The following is a 1,697-nucleotide window of genomic DNA, read 5'->3' as shown; positions in this document are numbered from 1 at the left end:
ATTTGTTAGGATTCAAAAGATCACAGCACCTCAAACGATTGTAACCCTTCAGAGTCAAATAAAAGCCAACCCTTCAAAGTTCATCAGGGAATCCTGATTCTCTAGGTACTTGGATTCCCTAAAACGAAGACATTCGCTGCCTTGCTGCTATTTCTACAATCTCACCTCACCTCACCTAAACTGGTAACTGGGCAACTCCGGCAGCTTTAGCACACTTGTAGATCACATGAACAACACATTGAAAATGACGGATGCCCTCCTTGGAAAACACCCGTTGCAAGAGGATCACATGAACAACACAGTGAAATTGACGGATGCTCTCCTTGAAAACTACGAATTGCAAGAGGAAGTGACCGGCAAAGGAAGTTTCGGAGTTGTCAGGAGATGTTTCAACAAGCAAACTGGCCAAGAGGCTGCCTGCAAGACCATCAGAAAATCAGAAATCCTGATCCACCCTTCCATCGACAAAGAACGCTGCTACAATGAAATAAGGATGATGCAGCGTGTTTCAGGTCACCCAGCTGTAGTTTCCCTGCATGCAGCTTATGAGGATGAAGAATATGTCCATATGGTAATGGATATGTGCTCAGGTGGAGATCTGTTGGCCAGAATCGATAGCAAGAAAGATACAGCACCCTTCTCCGAAGAAGAGGCAGCCACCATCATGCAGAAGCTTATGGAGGCCATCAGTTACTGTCATTCCAGGGGAATTGCCCACCGAGATATAAAACCGCAAAACATTCTCTTTGTCAATAATTCAAATTCCCTCGATGAAATCAAGCTTGCAGACTTTGGGTGCGCTTGCTCTTTCTCTCCAGGTATGCTTAATATGCTAATTGCCTCCTTTTACTGTCATACAAGTCTACTAGAATGTTGTTTATTGATCGAAATCTCATGGTTGAAATACTATACGCAGGGGAAGAAATATCTGAAGACCCTGCGGGTACTGCTTGTTACATGGCACCGGATTTCTTTAAAAAAAAGCTTCACAGCGAGAAAGTGGATGTATGGAGCGCAGGAGTGACCTTGTACTTAATGCTGAGTGGAGAGTTTCCTTTTGAGGGAAAGACGAATCTGGACAAATATAAGGCAATCAGTTTTGAGCAACTTCAATTCCGAAGTGATCCATGGCGCTCGATATCACAATCTGCCAAGGACTTGATAAGCCAGATGCTATCCAAAGACGTAACCAACAGACCCAGCGCACACCAATTCCTCGGTATTCCTTCTTTTCTTCTTCGACTGTATTGTTTTCATAGTGAATATAGCAGCTTCTATACAATTTGATGTTGCTTTCTGCGATTATTAATGTGAAATATTCATTTTGCTGCAGAGCATCCGTGGATCACTACTCCTGCCCTGCGCAAACCCACGTAATGGGTGTTGGAGCTCCGTTGGATATGACAAATGGAGAAGTGCTGCTCTGTCGGTGGACAAAAACAGGTGCAGTAGATAACAGGTGAAGTCAAGGTTGCATAGAGTGTTCTTAGAATGAATGGGTGAGTATTTTTAGTTTTTCTTTTTCTTTCTTTTTCACAACTTGTTTCTGGTAATTATCCTTGGGAGGAGGGACGAGATCTCCCCAACCAATAAAGATAAGCTTCAAAATTTTTACATTCACTTGCATATAATATAATCATCTGCTGCCATTGTTTTACTTTAACTTATATCTAATCGTTTACCTGACATTTTTATAG

At 42.3% G+C, this 1,697-nt stretch overlaps 1 protein-coding gene across 1 annotated transcript; it reads left to right on the top strand.

The window, feature by feature from the left end:
- The first annotated feature begins 244 nt into the window (after positions 1-244).
- Positions 245-1,463, top strand: LOC149227787 (serine/threonine-protein kinase PEPKR2-like). Its single transcript, XM_089380599.1, has 3 exons — positions 245-818; positions 917-1,244; positions 1,334-1,463. The coding sequence occupies exons 1-3, from the start codon at positions 245-247 to the stop codon at positions 1,461-1,463; spliced, it is 1,032 nt and encodes a 343-aa protein (XP_089236725.1).
- The last annotated feature ends 234 nt before the right edge of the window (positions 1,464-1,697 follow it).

This window comes from Pinus tabuliformis, chromosome J, assembly GCF_031772625.1.
Source record: "Pinus tabuliformis cultivar Carrire ecotype Pingquan chromosome J, CPIR1, whole genome shotgun sequence".
Lineage (NCBI taxonomy): Eukaryota > Viridiplantae > Streptophyta > Pinopsida > Pinales > Pinaceae > Pinus > Pinus tabuliformis.
The sequence above is the reverse complement of the archived record's forward strand: the minus strand, read 5'-3'. Positions and strand labels throughout refer to the sequence as shown.